Source organism: Mchenga conophoros, linkage group LG18, assembly GCF_057382185.1.
Source record: "Mchenga conophoros isolate Kocher_MC1m ecotype Shallow Benthic linkage group LG18, M_conophoros_male_GT1.1, whole genome shotgun sequence".
Lineage (NCBI taxonomy): Eukaryota > Metazoa > Chordata > Actinopteri > Cichliformes > Cichlidae > Mchenga > Mchenga conophoros.
Window position 1 is genome coordinate 3,608,937 of NC_140543.1, and position 26,732 is coordinate 3,635,668.

The window sequence follows — 26,732 nt, forward strand, 5'->3', positions numbered from 1 at the left end:
ACAGCAGCCTGACCTCACCTGAAGTGTCTGACTGACTAAATTTACACTGACCTGTCACTTTACAGAAACAACTGTCCAACTGCTCCCTAACACAAATATATAACCAGCCAATCACGTGGCAGCAATTAGGAACGTAGACATGGTCAAAACGACTTGCTGAAGTACAGTTTTCTGTTCTCATCACCGTCAAACAGCATGAAGTCGATCTCCAGGCTTTCAGAGCCTCCTGCAGTTCCTGTCTCTGCCTTTGGGGGGCAGTGTAGTGCAGCACCTGCAGTTGGATATTTCTTGCAGTGCAGCTGCAGGAGTGAGTTTGGATCAGTACCCGGCCTGCAGCCAGAGCTCGCTGAGCTGTCAGCCCGCTGATGTTCAGAGGGGAGAAAACAGGCGTTGTTTAATCGTTATCTGACCGCCGGTGTGTGACCGCAGGGTGGAGGCTGGTGGAGGCTGGTGGAGGCTCCGCAGGGCTGCAGGTGAATTCAAGCAGCAGGTGAATTCAAGCAGCAGGTGAGACGTGTTCACTGGTTTTATTTTAGCTGGGAGCCAATAATAATAATAATATTATGGCAGGTCAAACTATCGAAGAATTGGAGTTAAAATTTTGAATGCTGTGAACTTTGAGTGCTGCTGCTGTAAAAACAATATATTTTCCTCTTTTTATGGAAACAAAGACGGTTCACTTTGAAAAGAAAAAGTTTGCTTTGACTTTGATTTGTGAAACCTGTGACTGTGCATGTGTGTGATTTTTATCTTGATCAGAATTGATGAGTCAAGAAATACAGAAATGCAGTGACTAGACTGAGGAAGACTTTCTTTGAACTAGGGCTGCCACAAACGATTATTTTGATAGTCGACTAGTCACCGATTATTTATGCGATTAGTCGACTAATCAGATCATCATCCACTGGACGTAAAACTACAGCTTATTGCACCAGCAGCATCTGCTCTTATATAACTATCATTAGCTTACAGCTTTAAGCTTTTAAGGTGCTAACTAAAAATAAAGACAAGATGATAGTTTATTCAATTTTAATGAAATTAGCAGATTGTCTCGGTGGAGTTTAATAAACTCCTTGCTATCTAAAATATAACAGGACACCGGAGTAAATTCTGGAGCATCTCACACTTCTGATGATCAGCTGTCTGCTTGACGTTTATTCAGCTGTGTAAAAACTATAACTTTAATCTCAGACAAACCGATTTACTCAGGAACAAATAAAATACTGACAAAAAAAGCCAAACAACAACATTTTTAATTTATCTAAGTGACTCATATATATTTAACCTGAGTAGCGAAAGACGGCGGTGGGTTTGAAAACAATTTGCCGGGAGTCCGGTGTTCTCACGGCGCTAGTGACCTAGCCCCCGGCTCGCTATCGAGCTAGTGGGTAACAGACGTCTCCGAAAACGTCGGAGCGCTTTTGAAAATATGTGGTGTCCTGATAAACTGAGCCGATATTTGAGGTTTACACAGCTACATTCTCGCCTGAAAATATGTTAAACGTTTATTTTGTGACCCAGAAAGAATAATAAGAGTAATATTAAAACTAACTAGCTGCCGCCATTGTTGGAAACTAAGCTGGGCCGCGCTATGAATTCTGGGACAAAGCTGCTTCTTCTTCTTCTTCTTCTTCTTCTTCGGGGTTTAACGGCAGCTGGCATCCTTGTACATGCAGTGCTGCCATCTTCTGTTTCAGTCCGTTATTACACTCTTAAATCCTGCTACTTATTCCTGCGTCTTTTGGGATCTTACAAAGCTTCAAACGACGCGTCGACTATTAAATCAGTCGTCGACGATTTTGATAGTCGACGTAATCGTGACTAGTCGACAAATCGTGGCAGCCCTACTTTGAACGCACAAAACGCAAATTAGATGCCAAGAAAATTTAATGTAAAAGCTCCTAAAAATCTTTACCGACATTCTGGGGAGCACTGGGTCTACTGGTGGGATTATAGAGTCATCATGACGTCACTGTGAAGGGCTTCCTGGTCCTTCACAGTGACGTTTTTTACACAAACCCGACACTCTTTTGAAGGTGTTTGATGGAGGCACAGAGTTTACCTGCAGTGTGCAGAGAGAGGCTGATGTGTTTTAATTGGCCGACGCGTTCATCACCAGATGTTCAGATGTTTCTGGATCTTTAACTTTCTCTAGTTCTCTTTAGCCTCTTCTCTGTTTCCTGCACAGACTTTGCATTTTTACAGAAGAAATGTGTGTTTCATCATTTACCTGGATAAAGGTTATCTAGACTCACTGCACCACCTAATGGTTTAAATTAGTATTACATTAAAGTACGGCCAGTCCCCAACTCAGCTTCAGTTATTAGCTTTCAGAGCTATACACAGATGTTTATGGCCTCATTCTGTTGAGTTTATTTGTTTTGGTGGGCCACCACTAAGGGTGTAATTCCCCTGTAATCAAATGGAATTTCAGTGCATCTGATTTAAAATTCTGATGTAATTATATTTACTTACAAATACTTAAAGGTAGGTACACTACAATCAGAGTGTCAACAACAAGTCAGGCTTTTACAGGAAACAAAGAAATAATTATACTGTAAGTAATTTGAGGTAGTGCTCAGTTTCACGGTAAATTTGCAGAAAAACAAACATTATTTCCACAGCTTGCATCATAAATATGCTCCACTCTGTGGGGTTGTATTATGGAGTGGACTCATGTACTTCTATTGGAAGTACGTACATTGTACTTACAGTAGAAGTACAGTGTTCTTACATTTACTTACAGTATAATTATTTCTTTGTTTCCTGTAAAAGCCTGACTTACACCCTGTTACATCCTTACTCTCACAGACCTAGCTTTAAGTATTCGATTACACTGTAATGTCAAATAAAATGCATTGAAATTCATTCCGTTACAGGGTAATTACACCCTCAGCTGCATTACAAAGTGTTACAATAATTACTTTTAACGTCGTCTCCAGCACTAATGTGACGATGATCTATTCAGCTTTTATGTTGTAACTCCTGGCTCTCTGCTCTGTTTGTGTGTGAGGCTGATTTCTACAGAGCAACGTGTCTCTCATATATGAGCTGATTGTTGCAGCTTACATGAGATGCAAATTCACGGGGTTTGGTGGCTTTGCCCTTGTGCTAACCATGTAGCCCACTAAAAGCTGTATTTTTATGTTGAGAGTGAACGTTTGCATGCTGTTTGTGTTTGCAGCAGTCATGGCAGGCTCCTGGAGGTTCACACAGCATCCACGCTTCTCTTTCATAATCTGTGTTTCTGCAGTTTTAATACTCCTGCTCGTGAGCCAAGGTAGGCCGAGGCTATAAAGGCTCTATTGTTTGGTTTAATTATTAATAATAGTAATAACTGCTGTTTTTGTTTCCTCCAGCATTGATCTGCAGACAGCAGGAGGACAGGCACAGGAGAGACTTTGCTGACTCCACGGGTATTTTTCCTCCTTGGTTCTCATTCTGCTTGTTCACATACTGTGGCTGCCAAATACGTCTCAACGTGTTGTTTTCCAGCTCGAACAAAGAAACTTTAAAGCCCCACAAAGTACTTCGACTGCAGCGCTGTCACCTAGCAAAAATAAAAACCCTACACACAGTTGATGTGGAGGCGCACACAACTGGCTTCAGTGTATTTTTTATATGAATATCTTTAAAGATCACGACTGTCCCCCACTACATTCAGGAAACTATGTTTATTGAGGTTTGCAGTTTCTGAATAATAAAAAACTTTCTGGGTTTGCATCACAGCACAGACTGAGTCACTGAACATGTCAGATTTCTTTTTTATATTGTTTCTTTAACCAGGTGATATTTGAATATATTAATTGAATAAGGTTAACACTGGCGCCTCACACCTAGAAGGTCCTGGGTTCGAATCCTCCACCTGGCCGCGGCCTTTCTGTCTGTATGTCTCTGTGTGTTAGCCCTGCAACAACACAGGGTATACTCCCCCGCTCGCCCTATGGTAGCTGGGATGGGCTCCAGCACCCCCCCCCCTCCCCCCCACAACCTTGATAAGGATATGTGGAAGAGGATGGATAGAAAGTCAATGAATACCAAGCTTCACAGCTGGGAAAGGGTGGAGCTCTGGGTTCACAAGTGAGGGGGGGGACAGCAGGAGATGGACAGACTGATCCGTTGTGGTGAAGAGAGAGCGTGGAAGCAAAGTTAATGATTTACTGCTCGATCTACGCCCACGAACAACCGCGAGCTCTGGCTAGTGACCGATAGGATGCAGCTGAGACGAGCTTCCTCCAAACGGTGAAGCTCAGCTAGTTGATCTGGTTTGGGAATCTGACTCCTGCACACCTCCTAGGTGAGGAGTTCCTGGCAAATTGCTGAAGATTATCTTCCAGCTAGCTTGGGAACGCCTCAGTGTTTGCCTGGATTTGCTGGTGGAGGTCTGGGCCTCTGCTGAGGATGCTGCAGCGGTGATGGATGGAGGGCACAGTTGGTCAATGTTAAGAAATATGTGGAAAAAATCCTCCTTTTTGTAACTAAAACTCAGTTAATTTGCATAAAATGTGCCATTCATCAGGCTTCAGTCCAAAGCTTACCAACTCAAACCCCGAATGTTAAAGACGTCGTTAACGTCCCAGAGGAGCAGTTTGTCTAACGGTAAATACCGTCATCACCAACACACACTTCAGAGAAGTCATCAGCTAACATCTGTGAACCTGCTCTGGGTTGTATCACTGAAATGTTCAGTGAAATGCCGATTAGACCAACTGTTACACTGACCTTGTGTTGTTTAAATAACTGCCCCGCCCCCCGGGGACCCATTCCTCTGGGTAACTGTCACTTTTTTTCCCTTCCAGTACATCCAGTAATTACACTGGCTCATTCTGCTGATGCTGCTGTCTCCATAACGGAGATTACACCCAGAACGAGCTCCCGCTGACTTTACGCTCTGCTTTTATTTCCCAGAAATCCCAGCAGAGCACATCGACCCCGCTGCCATCGACCTCACGCCGCTCGTCAATACTTTAATAAATTCCAGCCACTCGGGTACGTTGTCCTGTCGCTGTCTCTCAGGTCTGAACCACAGAGTCACACTTCTGTTGGTTTTGAACTGCAGAGAGGACTCAACATTTAAAGGAGCAGTGCGCTCAAAGAGCAGCTTCCCTTCAGCCCAGTTTTAACATTTTAACTCTGATTTTGATTTTCAGGCTCATTGACGAGGTCGCAACATCGACCCCGTCCTCTTACTGATTATTGCACCTTTCTCCTTAATCATGAGATTGTCATTAGTGAACGCAGTGCTCTCCTGTATGTAATAATGCATCTAAGGCTGTGTGAGCTCACATGTTCGCCTGTTTTGTGTTGCAGGCTCCCGGCAGCTCTTCTCTCTGCTCAGCGTCACGTCCTACAGCTCCCTGGCTCTGCACAAACTCACCCTGTTGGTCTACAACAGTAAATGTTCTCTCCTTACAAACGTCTGCTTCCTCCGAAGCTGCAGACAGCAAAGAGTAACGCGAAGGCTGCATTTGTCTATGCTGCCATCTGGTGGTGTGAATGTGTAGTAATTACACCACCGCATGTTAACCATCTCTACTCTTAAGACGAGACTTTCTCTTTAATCGTGTCAGATTGTTACCTTTAGGGTCAGTCATGAAGTTTGATGCACTGGTGAAGGCTGAGAAAGGGAAGAACCCATTATTTTATTTAAAACTGCAAAATAAAGCACCGAGGACGTGTCCTAACATATTACAGAAATAATCTTATTTGCCAAACTTTGTTAAGGAGGACTTATTCTGTTACTTTGATTATTATCTGTCATATATCTCCTGTTCCAGTGGTGGCTGTGTTGTCATCCACTCAGTCGTGAGGTCAGTGTATGGACAGTTTCATACAGTTTTTTTTCCTGCTGTGGGATCTGTATGATGTCATCAAGAGGAGACATGCCTAATATGTTCATCTGAGCTGGGCAAAGGCCCCGGGCGCCCAAGGAGAAGAGCTAAAACAGAGCATTGAAGGCGGAGCATGAACTGCATCAATGCTCAGAATAAGATAAATGAGGATTATTTTAAACTGTTAATCATGCAAAGCTCTGCTAGCAGAAGCTGAGACTAACAAGCTGGAAATACGCAGGTCAGCAGATGTTTGGAGGCCGTGTCGTCCTGACACGTCTTAAACTTTAAATCCATGAATGACTTTGTGCTCTCTGAACAGTTTCTGTGTGTTTTGCAGTTTCCAGTGTGGGAAGCATAGAAAGCAGCGTGTTCAGGAGGCGATTCTGCTACTGCGTCACAAACGAGACCAACGACCTAACAGGCAGGAGGATTCGAACGTTCGGCCTCATTTTACGCTTCGTGCAGTTTGCTGCATGTAAACTTGTTTTTGTTTCCCATCAGACTTTACAGCCATACTGCTGGATGTGATGGGAAACTCTACAAGCTACCTGCACGAGCTCTTTAAATCCTCCTCGATACTCTCAGGTGGTAGATGCTATTTAAATGAAACGCTATATGATGTGTTTGTGTCTCTGGCTAACGGCGTGTTGTCTGCTTGTGTCTCAGTGAGCCAGAGGAATAACTCAGACTGTATCTACATCTGCGTGATGGCCGGTAAGATGGGTATGTGTAGGCCTCCTCTGTCCTGAGTAAAGTTCTGAGGCCTGGGGGAATGACACTGCATGCTTATTTTATCCTCACAGAGGTCTAGAAGTAGAAACCTTTTCTTCCTGCTCCTGACCCACGTCTAAGACTGATACCCGGTCCATGCTCACAAGAAAGGAGTCAGATTTATTATAGCTGTGTGAAACTATAAACTGTTTTTAAAAGCTGAATCTTTATTGTTCTGAGAACAAGCAGTAAGAAATGTGTTGGGTATATTCCAGTAGTTCAGCCCACAGGGTGTTTCCTTTGTGTGTATCACATTTTTATTTTCTCCCTTGATTTATTTCATGGTGAAGCATTTTTAAAAGCCAAAAATCAGATAAGATGAGGTTGAAACTGAGGAACTTTTTATAAATGTTTGTGTTTTTAAACATTTAAAAATGAAAGCTCTCAGCAGAATGTGAAGAAACAGTTATGTGACCTTATCTCCATGTTTGGTTTTAAAGAGATATCACGTAAACATCAACAAAACATTTTTTCTGTTTACACTTTAACACAGCAAAGCATCCTGCAGAGGGGCTAAAAAGAGCTCTCAAAAGGTCAAAGAGCAGCAGATCCAAAAACAATCGCAGTTGGTAAAACAGCGCCTCCTGGTGGGGAAGCTTCTGTTATCTTCCACAGACCTCAGAGAGCGATTAAAGAGATAAAATATATGACTAAACCTTATAAATGCTCCTGTAGTATACCTGAAAAATCTTTCATATAGTGTATAAGGCAATGGTGTGAAACATAAGGCCCGGGGCCCGCTGGACCGCTTTGTAAAATAAGTAGGAGGGCGTATATTTATTATATTTTTAACTTTTCATGTTTTGCAGCTTCTCCTACTGACACACACACAGTTTACATCATGCTGACACATTTATTTCATCTTCATCACGTAGGAAGCTGAGACATACTGTAGAAATTGCCCCTTTTTTCTTTTTCTAAATGTGTAATTAAACTTTGTTGATTGGCGTTTCACTGTTTGGCCCACGTTGGATCGGTGGGCTGTGCGCAGTCCTCCCTGTAAAATGAGTTTAACATCTCTGGCATCAAAGATGAGGCTGATGATGATGCTGCTGATGAAGGTGTCTGTCTGAATGCGACATTGTGTTTTGTCCAGGCAGAGAGGTGCCTGAGCTGTGGGACGTCGGCTCCATCACGCCGCTCTTCAACCAGACCATCGTGGAAGGACCGCACACAGGTCTGTTCACTGGTTTGTGACGGATTCATTGATGACCAGCAGGTGGCAGATTAAAACGAACAGCACCAGATCAGTGTAGAGCTCATTATGTCTTCTTTTTCATTACTTTCTTTTTCCCCACTTTGTCTTTCTGAACCAGCTAACATCTCCTTCCGGCTCCCTGTCGGTGAGTACATCAGGACCTTTAACAGGCCCCTTCAAGCATCTGCTGTCATCAACCAGACGCTCGAAGAGCCGCTTAATTCTCCTCTTCAAATTGTCTATTTTAAATCTCAGAATGGCACCAACTGCCCACGAATCTGAGTCACATCTCTCCATCTGGGATGAGCTCCATGCTAACCAGCAGAGTCCATTCAACCGCACATGGTGAGTCTCTCCAGGAGGCCGGCGTTCAGCGTTTGGCTCGTCTTCACAGCTCGATCTGTCAGGAAGTTCGGGCCAGACTCGGTTTCCAAAGTTTAATCAGGATTAAGCTGGTTTATCTCTGATGTTCACAACCAAATGTGTAAAACAAAGAACTGGAAGCACATTTAAAAGGATATGCATGAATGAACACTAAATAAAAGAGATTGCTCAGGTTTTTAAAAGTATAATGAAGTCAGTCAGATGCTAGGTTTTAATTTTTAGGAGAAATTGTTTGTGTGAGAAATACCAGGAAGACCAAAAGACTGATCTTTGAGCACACGGAGCGACTGCAGCCAGGGTCTTTTTTGCTTTTCATTGTCATGTTATTGAGCTGTGAATCTCAGCAGAGTGTGTAGCTCTCTCCGTGGTCGAGTGTCGTGTCACATGATTGAGAAACATTAGTTATTGGCTAAAGGAAGCGATGCGTCTGTGCGTCACACTGTTTTACAGCCAGTGTCGTATGATGTACGTTGTTACCTGTTCAAGCCTCCTGTGCGCTTTTTTTCTTGTTGTGGTTGTGATGCAGGTTGATCTTAGCTTCATATGTTCATTGTTGCTCTGCCTCCGTCCTTGAGACTCAGCACTGGTTTGCATCTCAGTGTGAAACCTCTGTCTTCCCTGTGCTTGGATACAGCTACCTTCTGAAGGGTGTTTCTTTCCTATAAAGGTGTGGGGGGGGTTTTTACCATGGAAAAGATCCTGTGATCATCCCCCATCTGGTCTTCTGTGGTCATCGAGCCTTTTTAAATCCTGTAGTGTACTAAAATGTTGATCAGACCACTGATGCTCCCACTCTCTGTCTCTCGGTTTGTTTTGTTTGTTTTTGGTGAAGTTTAATGAAGTAGTTTTGTTGTTTATTGTTGTTGTTTGCTGTTTATATGACTGTGTACAGATTACAGTTATATGCATAGGTTCTGTTAAAAGTTTAAATTGCATGGACACAGTGGAGAGGTCCAGTTTGCTGAGGTGGAGTCGAGGACACCTTTAAGCTTTACCTGTTTGCTGACTCAGGCTGTAAACGTGTTTATTTTTTAACACGTGGTTCTGTCTTCAGTCCCATGATGGCTGCGTCCTGCTTTCACTCTTGTGGAGACAGAAAATCGAGCCTATTTCTTTCTCTTGGTTTATCAGCTTCACCAACAGCTGTGGATGAAGCAGCTGCATCTACAGCGAAGGTCACCACAGCTCAGCTGCTCGCAACAGCTCCACAGCCTACGACCGTCAAGCCTCAGAGTTACACTACAGCCGAAACACCGGAGACAATCCAGCAACCCATGGCGCCAAGCATGACCGCAAGAGCTGTAACGACACAAAGGGGGACCACGCCCACTGTGGCATCTTCTCAGAGTGGAACTATAGTGGAAAAAACAACTTTAGCACCAATTACAACCTTAAAACGGCAAACCACCACCACCGCCGCTCCGACTGCTGCAGCTCCCACCACAGCAGCACCACGATTACCCACGACGCCGGGCAGAGCTTCAACCTTCTCACCAGCAGTTAGTCTGATCCGCACGCCGCCGTCTACAAGCACAGCAGCCCCGCACACGACGTCCACAGTTCATTCCACGAGACTTCCACCTGTGCGAGCCTCAGCAGGACCCACGGTGCCCAGGACTACAGGGCCTCTGGTTAGAGGAACTACAACTCCCAGCAAGCCAACGGAGAAACCAGGTAAACGATTTGTTCTTTCAGATATTTTAATATGAATTATTTTGTAGCTTCAGCAGTGAGGAAGATGCTCTTGTGTGTTTCTCAAAATAAAAAAGATGAAATGTGGCAAATAACCAGAATAAAAAATGAATAAAACCAAAAATGCACCAGAGGAATACATGAGAGAAAATCTGGACTTCTTTAAGTTTCATGAAGACGTTTCTCCTCTCATCTGAGAAGCTTCTTCAGTTCTGAAGAAGTTCTCACAGTTTTACCTGCTGGACGAAGATGGCGACGGGTTCACTGTGACCCATGATGACGGCTTGTTGGGAAACATAAGGACAGACGAGTGATTTTATGTCGTTATTGATGAATGGATACGGAGGAAATCAAACATGGAGACCTGTGTAACATCACTGTAGCCACAGTCTGACTCCGCCCACTGACCTGCTCTCACAAAGCGACTCTAATCACATTGCAGCCTTCCTTTGTCATTTCTGGACACACCAGCGGCACTGATTCAATTTCAGCCTGGAGAAAGGTGTGTGTGTGGCACGGGAAGCCATGCTGCAGATAGTAACCATGGTAACGCAGGCTCGCAGCCTCCTGTGTGAAAGCTTTGATGGGTTTTAAGCTGCAGAGGTTAAAGTCAAATTAAGGCCAAGCGTTCAGCGTTTATCTGTCTGCTGCACTCAGCGTAAACCAGGAGCTCGTTATGAAATTCCATAATTACATCGTGAGGAAAATGAATACGGATTCAAATGTCAACAGTTTCCAGCCGTTAACGTACATTAAGACTATTTTATGTGACAATGGATTAAAATATGTGAAATGCACATTCACTAATTGAATATAGTGTAATTTGCATAAATAGTGTGACCCACGGTAGATAAAGTTGAGACTGTGTAGAAAAACAACAAGCATCCACTTTCTTACGCTTCTCCAGTTCAGGGCCACGCGGGGCTGGAGCCTTCCCAGCTATCATAGGTCAGGGAGGAAGACGGGACACACAGAGGCAACGTTCACACTCACTGCATGTGTTTGACTGTGGGAGGAGGCTGGAGAACACCCACACACTCCCACAGAAAGGCCCTGGGCTGGATTCAAACCCAGGACCCTCCTGCTGGGACACCCTTCGTATATTTTCTTGGATTTTTATCCCTCAGCTGTAAACGGCCGATTATCATGACGTGACGGGCGGGTGGCATGGACATGCAAGTGTGTGAATGTAATAACGAGAGTACGAGGTGACATAGGAGCATCTATACAATGGGTGTATCTACTAAAAATCTCTGACAAGTTTGAATCATAGTGACTTTGACCCCGAGGTTAAAATCAGTGGTCAAGGTTTCTGAAAATCTTGTGACTATGATAAATTGAGAACAATGTGATGCAGGAGTTTGATACCACACGTGTCTCCACAAGGAGGCTGACGCCGCCGGTGTTTTTACGTAAACGTTGGCAGCATGAATTCAGCATATCTCAGGTTTGGCTTGTGTCATCTGTTCATTCACAGCCATTCTGGGGTTTCAGGACTAAAACTGGGACAGGAATGGGGTAAATAATGTGACGGTGATGTAAACTGAAACAGGTGATCGTAATCATGATTGTTACAGTTTGTCCAACAAATGAGTGAGAAAAGTTAGAGAAATGTTCCGATCTGTTACCAGCAGCGAGTCCAAACCCAGCGCCTGCTGTTGATGTGCCCGGTGCCCTGCGCTGCATTAATGTCGAGCAGCACGTGATGGTTGTGGCTCCTAAGATATCACCTGTGAGGCGCTCAGTGTGTTTCTTCACCTTTCCCAGCACAGCCACTAGATGGCAGTAACACCACACTGCAGATAACAGCTGCGCCCCCAATGCTCCCGTCCCCTCCTCTGATTTTTGCCTAGCAACAATCAGATGGCCGGAGCATCCTGTGCAATTTGTCAGCGAGTCATTAGCGTGCAGTGAAATGAGCGTTTGTCACCCAGCTGCACATGTCTGAGTGTCGGCCTGTGGAGGCTGATGTTTGACTGACACACACACACACACACACACACACTCAGGAATGAACGCTGAAAATCAGGTCGTTGTTGTTTTTGTGTTTATTTCTGTTCAAATTAAAATGAAATGATGAGTAAATTTGGAGACAGGAGCTCAGATGAAAAGCTGCATGAGTTCACCTGCTGACTGATTTTCTCCTCTTCACAATGATGCTGAAGAAGGAAAACTGACACTTGTTGGCTGAACTCATGAGTTCACGTCAGGTTTTCAGCAGTTCGTCAGTCACATGACCCTCAAACCTCACGTGCTGCTGTGTCTCTGCAGGAAGCTGCTGTGGGTTCATTGTTGCCTGAAGCCCCCCCACACCATCACAGCTCCGTGTGTCACCATGGAAACATAGACTGTAAATAAAAGATGGGCGTGGCAGAATCAGAATAATCCCAGAGGAAGTTATGTGGTTACAGTTGCTCCACGACAGTAGGAACAGTAACTAAGTAAACTTAATATTACAATATGTTACAAAGTTACAAATGTAACTAAATCCATGTTTCAGAGCTGAGTTATCGTTGAATCATAGTGAGCTGCACACTCACAGTCATCTGCTAATTAATGTGAAGTGAAAGACGAACACAATACCAGAATTTTAATTCACCAAAAGTGAAGCACAGACTTTTTGGATGTTTGCATTAAAACTGCTCCAGAATCGATGGTTCGTGTTCAGTGACTGCAGTTTAATAAGGAGAGAGACTCTGAGAGAACTGAACATAATTTATTGAAGCACAGAGTTATAAAATATTAGAAGCTACATCGCAGGGCAGAGCCCCAGCAGCAGTAGGCGGTAGGACGGGACCCGCCGGAGTGTAGCGGCTAGTGGTGATGGAGAAGAAGCAGATGGAGGTTTGGATGAGCTGCAGGACAAACGTGAAGGACAGAAGAGCACTGAGGTTTAAAGGGAACTGAAGCTGATCGGTTTACAGAAGGCAGCCAAGAAAATTCAGTAAATATGGGAAAAATGAAGCAACACAAACACCAAAGACTGCAGATCTGACTTACTGATGTGGAGGCGGGGCCTAGGAGACACCTAACAGCATCTACCTGTCAATCAAAGCAGCCACACCCCCAACTTTAACTTTAAGCTTGATCTAATTGAAAAAGGTGAGTTATAAAAATGATCACAGTCGTGCAGTTGTGACAAAGGAGGAAACGTCACAGAGGCGGGCGGTGTTTTTGCTTCAGGACGTGCTTATTTCTGCTGTAAAGGTGAACATTTTAACACGACTCTGTGGGATTTTGAACGTATCAGTCCAGCTCTCTGCAGGTCCAAAGTCCACTCTGTATGTTTCTGTTCAGGTTTCTCTGCAGACTTTCATCATGAAGGTCTCCTCTCAGCCAACCCTTTCAGTGTTTGAACTCTGAACTTTGCCCCTGCTGCAGAGGAAACTCCTCAGCCTCAGGTTTTTTAGCTTTTCAAGAAACTTTCTTGAAATTTTCCCGACTGACTGCAGCTTCATTCAGCTGGAAACTATTCCAATGACACCATCAGAGCGACACTGACAATAGTGTGCACGCCTTCCCTCACGTCATCACACCGTCTGTAATATGTTCTCTAAAATGTCCCATGTATGAAAAGCAGATTCTGTGCGTGCTTTTTTTGGTTGGGTTGCCAAGCTGATGTTAATCACGCTCCAGGATGAAATCCTTTGTGCTGCATTTCCACACCAGCGACCAAACATCCCTCTTGTTGGTTTAAATTTGAATAGGAAAAGATTTTTCCCATCGTGATCCTGTTTGCAAGGCGAACAAAAACGTGCAGCATGTGGACGAGCACGCAATTAAAATTCATCTGAATGTTCTGTGAGCTTTTAAAGGTTAATTTATGATATGTTTATTATCTTTAATGTGACGATCACCTTTTGTCTGTGGACATCACCTCCTAATTAGATTTTCTCCTGCAGAACACACAGATTAATTAAGCCGGTTCACGACTGACGTTCTTCTCTCTGTGTGTTGAGAGGCTGTCCCTGGAGGAGGCCGGAGCTGAGCGCCGAGTCCGTCCCCGGCGCCGCCACGACCGTCGGCGCCCACAAGCTGCAGCCCTGCGTCCTCGAGCTGTGCAAGTTCTTCTCCCAGTGCCTGTGCAGACCCTTCAGCCACAAGACGCGCATGAAAAGGTCGGCAAATTCCCCCTGCTGCCTCCAGACAGCACCGCTGCAGACGGCGGTTTGAATTGTACTCCTGCTCAGTGTTGCATCACTTATTTCTCTCAGCTGCTGCACTTCTTTAGGTGGCCACAATAAACCCCGGCAGTGTAAGGCAGAGACACACACAGGTAGACAGAAATTACAGGGTGAAGCTTTCTGAAGTATTCTTAACAAGAATGAGTGGCTGACGTCATTCGTGACAGTTCACAGCAGCAAATGTTAAAATGAAGCTGTTTGTGTTCTCGATCTAATGAGCACTGCTCAGAAAATGAGAAGAAATCATGCTGGGTATGTACACTGAGAAGGACCGGACAATGTGTTATTCATGCTGTTTGATGGAAACAAAGATTATCGACCTGCAGAGGGCTGGATTTAAAAAAAAAAAACCTGAAAATCAAAGTGAAACAATGATGCGACAGGTCAGTCGATTTGGCTGAAATTTTAATAAATTGCAACAACTCAAAATGATGCTCAGTAGTTTCTTTTGGCCCCCATGTGGTTAAATACAAGCCTGACATCCCAGATCTGAGCCGGGGCATCACTGAGCTCCTGGTGTAATCCTTGTGGCGTCAGAGGTGCTCTGACTTTTCTTACCCTGCTTGTTTGAGGGTTAACGCCTGTGCCATTCTCCTGTTTGGGGCTTACAGCTCTTACTACGAATGATGAAGAAGAAAAAAAGAGCGAGTTACCTTCCCCAGGATCCGTGCTGGAGCCGGGTCAGAGGAAGAGGCCAGACAGCTGTGGCTCTTTGGCCTGATCGCTCAGCAGGTCGGGCTGTGGAGGTGAAGTGGTCTGTGGGCCGGGCAGCGTTCAGGGTGGAAGTCCTGGTGGTTTAATTCCCCTGCTGCCAAAACCTTTTTTTTCCTTTCTTTTTGACACATCTGAAGTCACCTGAGAGGGACACCTCCTAGGTGAGGTGTTTCAGGCATGTCTTACCTGGTGGAGACTCCCTGGGCAAACTCAGGACGTCCTGGAGAGATTTATGTCTGCTCGCTGCTTTGGGAATGCTTTGGTGTGATCAGAGACCGTGACCACCTCCATGTAAAGACTGTATTTGCTTGCAGGTTAATCATCAATTAAAATGTATATTCTCGGACATGTGGCTCAAAACAAGCCTGATTTCTGTCTGTTGAAAGCTGAAGTTCCCACTCATGGCGAGCTGACTCTGAAGCAGAAGCTCAAGGTCAGCGCTTCATGCTGTCATCTTGTCTTGCAGGTACTGTGACGACAGCCACCTCTGGTATGAGAAGCACACCTCTGAAGTGTGTCGGCGGGTCAGGAGGGTCTCCTTCTCCAGAAGTAAGTGGACAGCATGAGTCATTGACCTGCCGGGCTCTGATGCTCGAGACTCCCTGTGCAGTAAAACCAACACCTGCAGCAGCAAATTATAAACTCAGCGCTTCAGCCTGATACAGCCGTATGAAAGAGTTTGGGCGCCCCGGGGCAAACTGCATATTTTATTGATGTTTGAAGAGAAAAGGAGTAAACTTTTCAAATCTGTAAAATATGCAGTCGGCCACAACATTATCTATTGATTTTGTAGGAGTTTGTTAAGATTTTGACCAAGAAACTTGAAGAAAACATGCACCTCCAAAATGTTTGAGCTAACAGGAAAGAAAGTAATAAAAAAATAGACATTTTCACACTGAGAACATGAAGACGATTCATAGTGACGAACGATTCATGGACAGATGATTTTAACCCTTAGATGCACACGTGGGGTCAAAAATGACCCCAGGGGTTGTTTTTCTTCAAAATCTTTAAAATGCAAAGTTGTAATATATTCATATTCCAGGTATTCCTCATAAAATATGTTTGTAACATGAGGCCATTTGCATTTTTATTTATTTTTTCATTAATTTAAAAAAAATGCAGTTTTTGTATCTCTACCCCACTCAAAAATGACCCCAAGCAGTTCCTATGGAATCTTCTATGAAACTTTCATTCTTAGCAACTCTCACTGACCCACTTACACTTCTGATGGATCAAGAATGAATTTTTACACAGTAACATACGTGATTTATAGTCAGGGCTGCACATAAGTGGTCTGCAGGTGTGCATTCGCTGTCAAAATAAAAGTATTCCCGGAAATTCAGAGAATAGGCGCTTCTTTTGTTGTGGAGGAACACCAAAGTTATTGCCTACGGCGCTTGCTTCTTTGGCATCTTTAAGAGTTCTGAACAAATGTCTGTCCTCCTCCAGAACATCTTATGTTCGCAAACACGCATTCCAACTTCTTATCTGGTTCTGCAAATGCGCACCCGAGGACCATTTATGTGCAGCCCTGTTTATAGTTTCCTGTGCATTTCAAACATTGTCCTTTCTGATGTTTTTTTTTTTTTTAATATTTAAAGTAGCATGGTTGCTATGAGGCCAGCAAGGATCCCTGTGGACTTACAAATGATCCAGGACGGATGGGATGAAGAGCCCATCAGAGGCATTGACTCAGAATCTGACATCTCAGATATAGAGGACCCAGACTATTGTCCCCCCCACTTAACAAGGCCAGTCAGATACAGAGGAGTCCTCCGATGAGTCCTCTGAAGAGGAAATGGATATTGAGTCTAACAGAATGAGCCCCTCTTACTGCTCTAGCCACAATATTCTGAATTAGTCAGCCAGGGCTTGCAGTTGGGTTTAGTACTGTCTCCCCAGTAAATGCATGGAAGATGTTCATGTCTGATAATATAATAGAAGAGGTGCTGTCATACACAAACATGGAGGCATGAAGAGTAGCCACAGACAGGGGAAAGAGTGGAAAAATATAATCAAACATAAGTTCCTGGCCTTCATTTGATTGACCATTTTTGCAGGAAGTGAGAAGAACTGGGATGTACCAGTTGGTGTGCTTTTTGGGAGTCCTCTGCATAACCTATTGTACAGGCCACTATGTCAATTCAAAGATTTAAAGATATTCGCCGTTTCTTGCACTTTGATGACAAGAGGACCAGAGCCTACCGACTGAAAACAAACCACATGGCAGTTTTCTGCTACATATGGGGCCTGTTCCTGGTCAACTGCAGGCAGAAATTCATCCTCAGTGATTGTGTTACAGTGGATGAACAACTTGTGCCTTTCAGAGGGAAGACCCAGCTTCTGCAGTATATGCGGAGCAAGCATACAAAAGTGATACAAGTGATACAAAAACTGCGATTTCTTAAAATTAATGAAAAAATAAATAAAAATGCAAAGGGCCTCATGTCACAAACACGTTTTATGAGGAATACCTCAAATATGAGAATGTTACAACTCTTCGTTTTAAAGATTTTGACAAATAACAACCGAGTTTATAGCAAAATGCATTGTTTCTATTTGGGGTCATTTTTGACCCCACTCGTGGAAGAGTGTAGGTACTGGTAGGTTGTGCATCCAAGGGTTAAAGCAGTCTGATCACGTATGTTGAAAGGAGTCAGATAAAACAACTGATGTTGATCCAAATCCTGAAGGTGCTGGTTTGAAACTGCAGAGCACTGAGAAGTTATTAGATGTATTACTGAGTCTCAATTAAACCTTCTGTATTTAATTCATCTCATATACATTGAGAATGTGATGGATCAGACAGTTTCTTTTCTCTTTGCTCTGTATGATGTCATCTTGTAGTATGAAAACCACACCCACTTTATGGGGCAGCCAATGAGGAGAAATTTGGCTCAAAGGAGGAGGAGCAAAAACTGCTGGTTTGAGTCAGAGGATGGACTCAGTAGCTGCACCGAGGCTCAGCAGGAGTTAAAAGTGATTAATTTAAACGCTTATTCATGCAAAGCTACTCAAGTATCAGCATGAGGCATAAAAGAAACATGTGGAGCTGTAAGTTTAACATAGAAAATAGTGGCTATGGCGTGAGGAGTTTGGAAGTACAGGAAAGATGTGATCTTAAGTATAAACGGTGAACTGTTTCTCATATCGGTGCATTTTAAGCTATGCTGTCACCCTATGATAGAAGATGAAAATGTTTTAGGATAGTATTCATGTTGTGCTCTTCTAAGCACTGCAGGAAAACCCAGGGATGTTTAATATTCCTAAATATATGGATAGGATGATCGGCGGGTTTCTGTTTGGGTTCGTGTGGAAGGATCTGCCAGAGATGAGGAGAAGAAGAAGCTAAAACCTTTACTAGGTTTTAATGTTGGAGTGAGAAATAATGAGGAGTGATTACCAGAGGATCTCTCAGGCTGCTTTTGTGTTTCATGGTGAGAAATTGCTCACAAAGAGGAGAAAACAGGGAGCGATAACAGCGATAACTTAATTCAGAAAGCATTTAATGACAACAGGCTGACAAAAACATTCAGTTTTCATGCTTACCCTACAAAGCTCTGCTGACCGAGAACAGAAAAATCAAATCTCACTTTAATTTTGCTCCGTTGTTACTCAGAGAATCGTTGTTGATCATCTGAAGCTGATCTGAAGTCTGGGTGCGCTCGTTTGTACTTGGTACTGATTAAAGAGGCGATCAGCGCCGACTAGAAATGAAAGGCTGCTGGAGACCAGGAAGATGAAAGATTAATCACCCAACTCTCAATTTCTCCTATTTATGCAGCAAAATGTTCCCACCGTGGAGCCCAGCTGCTGTAAAGGAAAATAGTTTACACATAAACAGCAACGTTACCCAGCTGACCAACATACACTGAACAAAAATATAAACGCAACACTTTTGTTTTTGCTCCCATTCCCCATGGGATGGACGTAGAGACCTAAAATTCATTCCAGATACACAATATAACCATCCCTCCCAAACAGTGGTCACAAATTAGTCCAAATGTGTGGTAGTGGGCACATCTGCTATATTGAGATAATCCATCCCACCTCACAGGTGTGCCACATCAGGATGCTGATCTGACATCATGAGTAGTGCACAGGTGTACCTCAGACTGCCCACAACAAAAGGCCACCCTGGAATGTGCAGTTTTGTCTCACAGCAAAATGCCACAGATGCCACAAGCAATGAGGGAGCGTGCAATTGGCATGCTGACAGCAGGAATGTCAACCAGATCTGTCGCCCGTGCATTGAATGTTCATTTCTCAACCATAAGCCGTCTCCACAGGCGTTTCAGAGAATATGGCAGCACATCCAACCGGCCTCACAACCGCAGACCACGTGTAACCACACCAGCCCAGGACCTCCACATCCAGCAGGTTCACCTCCAAGATCGTCTGAGACCAGCCACCCAGACAGCTGCTGGAACAATTGGTTTGCACAACCAAACAATTTCTGCACAAACTGTCAGAAACCGTCTCAGGGACGCTCAACTGCATGCCCGTCGTCCTCATCGGGGTCTTGACCTGACTCCAGCTCGTCGCCGTAACAGACTTGTGTGGGCAAATGCTCACATTCGATGGCGTCTGGCACGTTGGAGAGGTGTGCGCTTCACGGATGAATCATGGTTCACATTGTTCAGGGCAGATGGCAGCTGAGAATGTCCCAGTTCTTGCATGGCCAGCATACTCACCGGACATGTCACCCATTGAGCATGTTCGGGATGTGCTTGACCGGCGTATACGACAGCGTGTACCAGTTCCCACGAATATCCAACAACCTCGCACAGCCATTGAAGTGGAGTGGACCAACATTCCACAGGCCACAATTGACAATCTGATAGACTCCATGCGACGATGTGTTGCACTGCATGAGGCAAATGGTGGTCACACCAGATACTGACCGGTTCTGGGTCCCCAGACCCCCAATAGAACAAAAAACTGTAAACTTCCAGGGTGGCCTTTTGTTGTGGGCAGTCTGAGGTACACCTGTGCACTACTCATGATGTCAGATCAGCATCCTGATGTGGCACACCTGTGAGGTGGGATGGATTATCTCAATATAGCAGACGTGCCCACTACTACACATTTGGACTGATTTGTGACCACTGTTTGGGAGGGATGGTTATATTGTGTATCTGGAATGAATTTTAGGTCTCTACGTCCATCCCATGGGGAATGGGAGCAGTAACAAAGGTGTTGCATTTATATTTTTGTTCAGTGTAGATGAACTTATTGGTTGTGGTTTAAACCCGCGCTATTGATAATGGCCAGCAGGAGGCGACTCACCGGCTCAATCAAATCATAACCTCGGTAAATTCTGAGTTAGTTTATGTTCTCAGTTGCTTGTTCAAGTCTTCCTAAGTCTCACATGATGATCATTTTGAAAACTATGGTTTGCATTAGCTTCCAGTAGAATATAAATCAGGGCCCGCCTTACCGCCTGACCGACGTGTTGCAGAATCCCTCGGTTTCCCAATCGGATCCATTCGTGCGCTTTCTGGGAGATGTGGTTGGTTCCGAAGCATCTGAGCTGCCGTTTGTGGGTCTTGCAGCATTTAGAGAATTACTGGATGTGCGAAAGACGTAAAAGAAGCTTTCTGTGGCTGCTGCTGGAGATGTGTGACATCATGAAATATGGCCGTAGCTTCCAGTTCTGTCTGCATTCTTTCTTCCGGTAGGAAGCGAAACCCGGTGTGCAGAAAAGCCCAGACTGTATAGAAGTCTATGAGAAAATGGTTGTCCTGCTCAAAGAGTGTAAAGCCGGGTCTGTCTCAGTAAGCATGCAGAGAATACAACATGATGTTGATTTGTTGGTTTCTGAGCTGGTTGTATATAAAATATGGAGGAAGCATCTGAAATGTCACCCACTGATGTTTCACTCTTAGTGTTCCATTAAATAAAATACATTTTATTCACATAGAGCCAAATCACAGCAACAGTCGCCTCACCGTGCTTAATATCGCGAGGTGAAGACCCGACAATGATAATCAAAATCAAATAAAAAACTATAAATTTTTTTATATAGCACATTTAAAACAGCAGTTTTGATCAAAGTGCTCCACAAGTTAGGAAATAAATAAAATAAGACAAATTTACTGTGGTGGGGCGTGGTCTCCGGTGCCATGCAGGCAGGGCGGACGCACCTGCACGGCACCCTTAATCACGCCCGCCGAGTTAAAAACACGGGGACTCGGGGGTTGGGGTGTGTCGTGGTGTGACAGGTTTCAGCCATTTTATTCAATACTTATGATCCCTGGACCCGCCGAGTCTCATTCACACCATAGAAACAAACCAAATGATAATCAAAATATTTTACGTCAGAGCCAGAGTAAAAAGGTGGGTCTTTAAACGAGATTTAAAAGACTGAACAGTCTCAGAAGAGCGAATGAGAGCTGCAATAGCAAAGACACGATCACCTCTGGTTTTCAACCCAGACTTGGGTTGCATTAAGAGCATCAGGTCAGAAGATCTTAGTGCTTTTTTAGCACGGGGCAGTGTTATTTAAGATTTTATAAGCGAGTAAAAGAATTTTAAAATCAATGCGAAATTTCACAGGAAGCCAGCGTAAGTTAGCTAAAACTGGAGTCATATGATCATGCAGTCTGACACCTGATAAAAGGCTGCAGCAGCGTTCTGTACTAACTGCAGACGCTAAAGAGAGGAGTGAGGGAGGCCTCAGTAGAGGGAGTTACAATAGTCCAGTCTAGAGGTAATGAATGCATATGGTCAAATTTATTTATGTAGCAGATTTAAAGCAAAGTGCTAAAATAATCAGATGAGATGAAAACATGACAGGACACGATGACGGCAATTAAGAAAGGAAACATAAAACCTATTGAAGAAGAACACTACACTGAGTACAAAGCTGAGCCGTTTTTCCTCATTCAGAATTTGTGGCTAACTATCGTAAACATGGACGCTGAGCTGTTATCAGAAAAGGGTTCAAAGGTGAACGCTGACATCGACCCGGGAACCTGCACAGGGAGGTGAGTGAAGGACGGCAGGTCCTCTAAATGCCTCGCGTGCTTCAAAACACCAAGATGAAAATGCTTCACATGAGACGACTCCCAGATCCAGAGGGTGACGTCACAGTTGCTGCTTCCATCTTTAATATACAGTCTGTGTAGGCCTTTTAACAATAACAAGGAGAAAATCTGACGAGTAAGGACCGAGAAGTGAAAGCCTCAAAGATGAGGTCATTTTGTAGTTCTATAATGACTTGTTGTTTCCTGCTTCATCAGTAAAGCTGGTACGAGAGTCGATCCATGTTGGTGCATTTAAAGCACACCGGATAATTGGGAGCTCGCTTCCATCCTTCACCTGTGCTGATGGCGACGTGTCGGCCCATATCACAGCTCATTAGAGCAGCAGCTCTGCAGGAATCTAATGGGCTCAAGAGGTTGTGGAGAGAGTCGCCTCTTTCCCGGCGTCTGACACGCCGAACGATTCCAGCGGCAGGCCGTCGAGAGGCCTGTCAGCTCAGTCCTCCGGCTCTCATTAGACCTCCGGGTTTATTTTTAGACTCCGATAAACCTGATTAGAAAGTGACATGAAAAGCAGCGAAGGCAAAGATTAAAAACTCTCAGCTAACAGCACAACATCGCAGAAGCTCCGGCTCATTTATGGGGAGCAAACTCAGGGTTGTTGGAGTTTTATGGGTAAGCTTTCAAGCGAGATCGCATTCATTTCTCCACATAATGCTTATTTTATGATTAAGATAAAGAAAATAATGAAAGAAAATGTGGAAAAGATGACAGCTCTGCGTCGTCAGTATAATCTGTTTCATATAGTCATCATTTATTCAGTATGTGTGAGACCTTTGCTTTAAGCATGTTTGATCATTAATAATTAATCGTTGGTGGATCATCACAGAATGTTTCAGGTGTTCAGGAGGCAACGATATCGAACACGATGACGCAACTTTTTACAAGATAAGCGTGAAAAGTCATGTGATGTCGTTGCAATCCCGTCACTGGAGGATCTTGAACGATGGGTGCTGCAGAAGGTTTCCTGCAGACGGTCTATAAAAACCAGGCTACCAGCCAGGCGTTTTATAACCAGGCTATGAAAACAGAGGCAGGCACCTGCGAGCCTAATCTGAGGGCAAAGTCCTCCTGCAGCTCTCCCCTCGCTGCCTATAGCACCTCCCACAACAACAGCATGCCCACTATTTGAATTATTTTTGATTTCATTGAAATTAAAATCTTTTTTTAAGCTCAGTAAATACGCTGGGGATGACCTGCTTCCCTGTGTGGAGGAAGTGTTTCAGGCTCTTGTTCCCACCCTCGGCCACGAGCTGTGGGTGATGACTGAAAGAGTGAGATGGTGGATACATCCTGCAGAAATGAGCTTCCTCTGTCTGGCGTCTGGGGTTTTTCAGAGTAAAGCTGATGCTCCTTTGCTATGAAGAGAGCCAGTTGGGGGTTTGGGCATCTGACCAGGATGCCTCCTTGGTCAGGTGTTTCATGTCCTACTGGGAGGAGACGTCCAGACACACTGGAGAGATTGTTTCTCTGGAAAAGCTGGAGGAGGTGCTGCTGCACCTGCAGCCTGACCCTGACTAGAAAAGCAGCAGATGATGGAGCGATGCATGAAGCTACGATTATGGAACAAAATCATTCTGATCGTTTCTTCTTCTGTGATCGAGGAGCCCTGTGGGGATCCATGCACGGAGGCTGACTGCCTCCATCGGAGGTGGAGAACGAGTCACTCACGGCACTTCACAGTGACTTTATCTTTTTATTTTTAAATCACATTTATACTAAAAGCTCCTTCAGATAAGTGATCTCAAGCTTCAGTTTAAATGTGCTGCTGTTTTTCCTGGACTGGAGACGACCAGTGTGGAGACGAGAGCTCGCTAAAGCTTTTTAAACCTTTCTACACTCGAGCTCATGACAAAACTTCATGACAGGTTCTCCTCAAAGTTCGGATTATGATCCCAGTGAAGATAAAATGGTGGAAAACTGTTATTAACAGGAAGAAGGATTTTTAAGAGGTTTAGGATTTTCTTCATTCTGTTCAATTCAGCTCAGTTTTATTTACATAGAAGCCACAACATTACCTCAACAATCACATGACCCCCTGTGAGCAAGCACTTGGTGACAGTGGGAAGGAAAAACTCAAGCAGGAAGAAACCTCCAGCAGAACCAGGATCAGGGCGGTGCAGCCATCTGGGGTGAGGGGAGGAAGACAGGTGAGCCACAGATTAATAATAAATAATGATTAAATGTAGAGAGGTGTATAAACACAGAGAATGACGATCAGTGAAGAAGAAACACTCAGTGCATCATGGGAAAGCCCAGTCACTGCTGACGTCACGATTAAGACAAACGAAAGGGTTTGAGTGGTCATATCAATATTTAAGGTGTGTTCAGAGACAATTTATGATGTGAGAAAACATTCCACCTTAAGAGCTGCCAGCAGCTGCCGGTTCCCTTTGACTGACTTTGATTCTACACCCTGAACAGTGGCTGATGGAGATGAGGGTGGAGAGACGCATCATTAGTGTGTAATCTCTCCAAAGGTATGAAAAGAGCTGCAGCTCGTGAACGTGTGTCATACTTAAAAGAAGAAGAAGCTGAATCTGTGCAGGGGTGATGCTCGTGGTAGATCTCATTACAGAGTCGCTCGACTCCTCTCGAGTGCAGCAACACTGACGTGATAACGAGTAAATATTTGGCAGCTGGTAATAATGCAACAGTGCAGCAGTGATTAGTTGGGTCTGTCTAATCTTTATCAGCCTGATTGATCCACGAGTAAAAAGTGCAGTCAGTCGCACGCTGAAGGAATGACAGAAAGTTTGAATGTCTTCCTGAGCCGGGAGGCCTGCTGACGTCCTTCAGGCTGAGATCAGAGCTCAGAGCTCGTCACACTCCTCCTATTGTGTCCGCTGACCAAAGGAACAGAGGGTGTTTTGAGGAGTGCGACCCCTTTTTAATGTGGTATGCTGTGGTTGCCTGCACTGTAATAAATCCTTCACGTGATTCTGCTCGTGCGTGTTTGTGGAAACAGCCAGCAGCTCGGTTCGTTTCTCTTAAACACACTAAAATACGGATCATTCGTGGATTGTAATCGGAGGAAACAGAGGGGAACGTTTGCCGTAGCTGGTATTGTTTTGTCGTAAAACTCTGTGACCTGGCTGCAACCTTTCCTCCACAGACCTGAAACAGAGGTGCCTGACAAAGATGTGCAATAAACTGTGACCGGAGAGGAACAAAGAGCCGCTCATCATCACGAACTACGGCACGCAGCACGATTACGGAGGCCAGATCTGAGTCAGATTTCTGCATCTGCACGGGTTTGGAAACTGTTTACACGCTCACGCAGCGGCACGGCTTCACATTCATCCCCGTTATCTACTCTGTGATTTCATTTACTTTGTATCTCCAAGAAGATGAAAAATAATTTGATTAATACTGGACTCTGAAATCTGCAACCCTCAGACTAAGTGTGGACTGTTTATCCTCAGATCAAATGAAGACTGTGAGGCTGATACAGTCTGAAATCTGAAGAAGAAGCTGTAGAAACCCAGAAACAGATGTAGGGTTTGAGGTTTTATGTCTGTTAAATAAACGTCTGGTAATTGTATTTTTTTCTCATTGCTCGTTTTTGGATCTACGTTCAGCCTTAATTTGTTCAGATTAATCAAAGAGGTTTGGATCGTCTGGACAGAGGAGGGAATTATTTCAGCCTGTCGGAGTCGATCCAGATCTGACTGTTCATGAGCATAAAAATGGTGAAGATGGGACATTTTCCTCTTACTATTAGTTATCAAAAATGTATCTGATCTAATCAAGATCCTTGTGGATCGGCAGGCTTGGAGCGCGAGGCGTGATCTCAAAGAAAAACCTGGAGTGTCAGATGACAGCCACGTATCCATGAAGCCTAAAACACCCAGAACAGAGTTATTATACTTCCTCATCATTCTAGTCAGCTTCCAGAGAGGATTCAGTTTAAGTCTGATTCTTTAATTTATTTATTGAGGGTATTTGTCAGACGTCAGGTTTCAGAAGTTCAGAGTCAACATCTGCTCCACAAAAACTCAAACTGGAGACGTTTTCTCTGCATTTTATTTGATTGTAGTTCGTTTTTCAAGCACATCTTATTGTTTCAGATTTTTAAATCTTTATTTGGTTTTCCAGTTGTCTTTTTCTATAAAGATGACGTAGGTTCAGATATAACCGATTATGTGGAAAAAGTTAAACAGAATGAAATCCATCTATAGGATATCTGTAGGACTACACGTGGAGCTCAGCGGCCGTTTTTTTAGCCTAGTTTTAGTTCACTGGAGCAGCCTCGATCCAGAACTCTGTTTAATTTTCAGAGATATTTATGAATATCGATGAAGAATCCACCGACTGTCAAACTGTTCACTCTCAGAGAATTTCACAGAGTTTTTTAGAAAACAGGAAACCAGCTGCTTTAGAGGAAAAAGAAACGATTCTCCCCCCTCTAAACAGAGCTGCTGCCGCCCCACTATCAGCCCCCTGTTATTAAACCCACGGCGGTCACGCCTCCTTCCTGCAGGTCATCATTGATCTGAACTCCAGGGGGATCAGATAAGTCCAGGTCGAACCCCAGGTCACAGAGCCAGCCCTCCTGCGGGGACAAAGACCACTCTGTGGGTCCCCCCTGTCAGGACCCCACCTGTGCTAAAGCCTGAAATACCTGCATGGAAAAAAACCCACGATAAGCTCCTGCTCAGGTATCACCTGATAGCCAATAAGAGCTGACCTGAACAGGATAAAGATACCCCCCACCCCCCAGCCCCAGAGAGATAAACAGGAGCTCAGAGTTTATTCTGTTAGACAACAAGCATTAAAAAGGGTTCCTGCCCACCGAGGTGCGTCTCACTCCTGAACGTGGCACCGAGTTTAATGCTCACTGAACAAACCAGAAATCCCACAAATAAGGTAAGAGTTTCTTTGCTGTTTAAATCTGTCTTTGGTT

General features: G+C 44.3%; 1 protein-coding gene across 7 annotated transcripts; it reads left to right on the top strand.

Annotated features, from left to right (window-relative positions):
- The first annotated feature begins 51 nt into the window (after positions 1–51).
- hhla1 (HHLA1 neighbor of OC90) lies at positions 52–25,381 on the top strand. Of its 7 annotated transcripts, none has more exons than XM_085255676.1 (15): positions 52–507; positions 3,185–3,280; positions 3,360–3,416; positions 4,909–4,989; positions 5,311–5,394; positions 6,172–6,255; positions 6,336–6,419; positions 6,501–6,557; positions 7,702–7,782; positions 7,922–7,948; positions 8,059–8,148; positions 9,319–9,861; positions 13,841–13,997; positions 15,244–15,326; positions 24,942–25,381. In XM_085255676.1, exons 2-15 carry the CDS (start codon positions 3,190–3,192, stop codon positions 24,983–24,985), a joined length of 1,563 nt encoding a protein of 520 aa, XP_085111802.1. In that variant the 5' UTR covers positions 52–507; positions 3,185–3,189; the 3' UTR covers positions 24,986–25,381. The 7 variants fall into 7 exon arrangements, with proteins under 7 accessions (XP_085111802.1, XP_085111801.1, XP_085111803.1 ...); XM_085255675.1 differs by having other exon boundaries at positions 440–490; XM_085255677.1 differs by having other exon boundaries at positions 440–490; positions 3,188–3,280.
- Positions 25,382–26,732: the final 1,351 nt, after the last annotated feature.

Coding starts and splice junctions, on each gene's coding strand:
- hhla1 (XM_085255676.1), top strand. CDS start 3,190: ATGGCAGGCTCCTGGAGGTTCACACAGCATCCACGCTTCTCTTTCATA. Junction 4,990..5,310: donor AATAAATTCCAGCCACTCGG/GTACGTTGTCCT, acceptor TTTGTGTTGCAG/GCTCCCGGCAGCTCTTCTCT. Junction 9,862..13,840: donor CAAGCCAACGGAGAAACCAG/GTAAACGATTTG, acceptor GTGTGTTGAGAG/GCTGTCCCTGGAGGAGGCCG.